A 4,201-nucleotide genomic window follows, 5' to 3' on the forward strand; every position below is an offset into this window, starting at 1 on the left:
TGACAGGTCGGTAGTTCCCAGGGTCTTCCTTTCTACCCTTTTTGAAAATGGGCACAATGTTTCCCTTCTTCCAGTCACCAGGGACTTCACCTGACTGCCATGACTTTTCAAATATCATGGAGAGGGGCTTGGCGACTACATCGGCCAATTCCCTCAGGACTCTGGGACACATCTCATCAGGTCCCATGGACTTATGTGCATTCAGGTTCCTCAGGTGGTCATGAACCTGATCTTCTCTTACAGCAGGAGGTGCTTTACCCTCCCGGTCCCCCTCATGCCATCCATCAACTCAGGAGGGGTGAGGAGAGAGGTTGCCAGTGAAGACTGAGGCAAAAAAGGTGTTGAGTACCTCAGCCTTCTCCTCATCTGCTGTTATCAGTTTGCCGGTCTCGCTCATCAGCAGGGGTACACTTTCTTTAACCATCCTTTTCCGGCTGATATACCTGTAGAAATCCTTCTTACTATTCTTCGCATCCCTTGCCAAGTTTAGTTCCAGCTGTGCCTTGGCCTTCCTGACACCATCCCTACACAACCGGGCAGCATCCCTATATTCTTCCTAGGTTGCCTGTCCCTGCTTCCACTGCCTGTGCAGTTCCCTCTTCCTCCTTAGTTTGACCAGTGTCTCTTGTCTCAGCCATGCCAGTCTCTTCCCTTCTTTGCCCGATTTCTTCCACCTAGGGATTGAGAGCTCTTGCACTTAAAGATCCTTAAAGATTTGCCAGCTCTGTTCTGTTCCCCTGTCCCTGAGGACCGTTTCCCAGGGAGTCCTTCTGACTATCTCCTTGAAGAGCTGGAAGTTTGCTTTCCTAAAATTCAGGGTCCTGACTATACTCTTTGTTATTCCCGTTTCCCTGAGGAGCGTGAGCTCCATCAGCGCATGGTCACTGCAGCCCAGGCTGCCTCTGATCTTGATGTCTCCAACAAGCTCACTTGCATTGGTGACCACCAGGTCTAGTATCACATCCTCTCGGGTAGGGGCGTCTATTACCTGGCTTAAGAAGTTGTCCTCAATGCATTCGAGGAACCTGCTGGATTGCCTACAGCTTGCCGTGCTGGTTTTCCAGCAGATGTCAGGGTGGTTGAAGTTCCCCAGTAGGCCGAGAGCCTGCGAGCGTGAAGGCTCCCGGAGCTGGAGAAAGAATGCTTTGTCAGTCAGCTCCTCGTGATCTGGCGGCCTGTAGTAGACACCAACCACTTATCAGCTGTGGCTGAACTTATTGCTAAGTGGTAGAGGAGAAAATTCTCACAATGATGGGATTAGCATTCTACTGGCACTGGTTCTTCCTGGGCCCCTCTGCTGAGGAGATGGCCTTTTTCCTGGGGACGGGGTACACAGCTGGGGTTAATATCAGTAGCTGCTCTCCAGTGCTTGTTTTCTGATGGCAGACATGTGTCCCCATTTTAGTGGTGGAAGGTCTCCAGGTTCAGCTTCTGAAGCTGCTGCTGAACAACAAGGACAGAGGATGGGTAAGTGCTATGTGGATCTTTTGCTACAATGTCTCCACATCACAGGACTTGTAAGGTATAGGTTTACCACCTGTTTTTCCTTCTGCCAGGGGGAAGCCTCCAGATACATCTTCCTAAATAAATTCCGCAAGTTTCTTCAGGAGAATGCTAGCAACAGAGGGGTAAGTCAGAGGGCCAGCCTTCCTGCAAGCCTCACCCTGAGAGCTCTCTGGTACCTTCAGGCTGGGAGCTCTGCCCTTTTGGCTGGGCTACTTCCAGTAGTTGATCAACTGAGGTCTAGATACAGCAGGGAGTGAGGAGGTGGGAGAAGATCTGCAGCTAGAAACCAGGCAGCTTATCCAAGTCCTATGCAGTGATTTATGGGAAAGCAGTCCTTGGGAAGAGCCTTGGGTGGGAGCTGAACGTCCTCCTAAAACCTCTTGGGGAGCACAGCTGGCCTGCTGGCTTTGGCATCCTCTTCACTGCTTAGGTTCTTCTGGCCCTGGATCAGGCTGTTGGCCTGCACCTTTGGGAGGTAGACATCCACTGATGCAGGAAACCCTTTCTTCACCTGCATTTCTGTGTTCACGATCAGCCCCATCTTTCATGGTGGAGCACATGGTATCCATCCTCCTCTGTCAGCTCAGCTTGTTGTGTCAGTGCCCAGGACTTTCTAGAGGTGGAGACTGCTGCCTACCCTCAGGGCTGGGCTCTCTCCCAGTGCTGGAAGCTAGAGATAATAGCAAGGCTGAGAACACAAAGTTTCTGCCTGCCCCATGTGGCCACTGGGACTAAGATGTGCTTTCACACCTGCCCTGATGGCTGAACTCTCATTCTTGCCCTAGAACTTGACTGTGTTGTGCCCACCAGAGTACATGGTGTGCTTCCTGCACCGTCTTATCGCTGCCCTGCGTTTCTTCTGGGATGGCCACAAGGCAAAGACCCCTGCCACACTGAGCAGTGAAGGTAAGGCCTGGAGGAGAAGCTTTGGGGACGTTTCTGTAGTTAGGACAAGATTTGCCTCTTGGCAGTGCTCTCCAGGACACTGGAAATTTTGTGTTTCTCATGGATGCTTGAGCCTTCCATCACCCTGTGTCTGTAGTTCCCGGTCACCCTGGGAAATTCCTGTTTGCAGATGTAGTCCAGTCAACATCCAGACCTGAGACTTGCAAAGGGGCACCTGTACTGTTTGTCAGTTTCCCCTGTATGCTCTGGAGCAGAGTCCAATATTAATTATGGGTCTGTAGGAGGGCAGCTCAGTCATCCCACAATCAAAGTTTAGGGGAAGATATTTGTCTGGTTTTGTGGTTCCCAGACTGTGGGATTAAGCAGAAGCTAGGTCAGTGCCATTTGCTTTCATACCCTCAAACCCCTCCTTGCCTGTCCTACCATGATCTGCTTGGCACCTTCCCTTACTTTAGGCTGACCCTTTCTCTAGACTCAGTAAGTGCATCACAATCCTGAGCTGGAGTAGTCAGATGGAGAGCTGCTGAGTTTTCTGATGATCCAGTTTCCCCCAGTGACTCTGGCTGGGAGGGAGGAAGTGCTGGGAGGCTTGTTGTCGATGGCCATTGGTTGCTCCTCTTCCTGCGTGGATCTAATGCTTGCTTCATTGTGGAAATTACTTCTGCCTTAAGTAAGCTTGTGCTCTTATGACAAAAAAAGTTGTCACTAAATGTTAGTCCAGGCTGGGCCCTGGGGTCTGTCTTAGGAGGGCTTACATGTCTGCATGGGTCCTATGCATGGGACTCCTGGAAAAAACAAATCTCCTTCTCTGCTTCAGAGGCGTATGTCCCTCCTCAACTCTTCTATAATGGAAAGGTGGATTATTTTGACCTTCAGCGACTCGGAGGTCTCCTGTCTCATCTTAAGAAGACTCTGAAAGGTAAGTGTTCTCATTTCCAATACCTGCATCCAGGTCCTGGCTGGAGTTCACCCAAGAGACATCCCAGAGAGGGAGCCTTGAGTAATGAATTGTGATTAAATTTAAGGAGAGGAGACTTGAATTTTAATGAGGTGCAAGTTACGCTGAAGAAGACACCATCCCTCTTGGGTGGAGCACCTTTTAAGTTAACAGCTTACTGTTCATATCCCTGAATGGGGCCTGTGGCTGGCAGACGGAAGGGGGTAGTCTGGGAATACCCTTTGGTGTGGTTCTCTTGCTGCACCACAGCCGAGGGCTGGGAGCTGTCAAAGCACTGACCGTCAGCCTGGCTCTTCTGGGTGTGAAGGATGTCCAGGATTTACTCGCTGTACCACTCCAGGCAAGCAACAGCAGCCCTGTGTATGTACTGCAGCTGTGTGTTTGTATGCAGAACACTACTTTGGCAATAGACTTTCAAAGCCTCCATTTTGGAAGGGTTAGAAACCCCTTGCTGTTCAGTCAGACTTGGTTTGTCTCTGGTTTCTGGCTAGTGTGGCCCTCCTTTGGCTCAGATCTCTCTTCTCCTTTCTCAGAGTGTTTGCAAGATTAGGACCATTTTCCCTGCCTCAAGTTGATCCCTGGCTGTTCAAAATTAGGTTACTTAACTTGAGAACCATGTCATCTTCTCTGGTCTCTTACCAAGGTCTTCCTGGCCAGCTTTAAAAACAGGGCTGTGGACTAGAGGGCACGTTGTTCAGGCTTTGTACAGGGTGGCCATCAGCACAGCCTTCCTCTGGGCTGAGAATGGTTTCTGGTCTCAGTCTCAGTCCTAGTGACTTGAGGACATATCATGGGACAGTGCTGAAGAGCTGGATGCTTAAAAAATGGTCT

General features: G+C 50.3%; 1 protein-coding gene across 1 annotated transcript in view; it reads left to right on the forward strand.

The window, feature by feature from the left end:
- RNF123 (ring finger protein 123) overlaps positions 1-4,201 on the forward strand; it is a 47,844-nt gene that overhangs the window by 15,591 nt on the left and 28,052 nt on the right. Inside the window, exons 17-20 of the mRNA XM_035901571.1 lie at positions 1,406-1,467; positions 1,557-1,628; positions 2,292-2,412; positions 3,230-3,331. Coding sequence (XP_035757464.1) covers positions 1,406-1,467; positions 1,557-1,628; positions 2,292-2,412; positions 3,230-3,331 — 357 coding nt within the window. The remainder of the gene's footprint in view (positions 1-1,405; positions 1,468-1,556; positions 1,629-2,291; positions 2,413-3,229; positions 3,332-4,201) is intronic.

Source organism: Egretta garzetta, unplaced genomic scaffold, assembly GCF_000687185.1.
Source record: "Egretta garzetta isolate BGI_Z169 unplaced genomic scaffold, ASM68718v1 scaffold1141, whole genome shotgun sequence".
NCBI classification, from domain to species: Eukaryota; Metazoa; Chordata; class Aves; order Pelecaniformes; family Ardeidae; genus Egretta; species Egretta garzetta.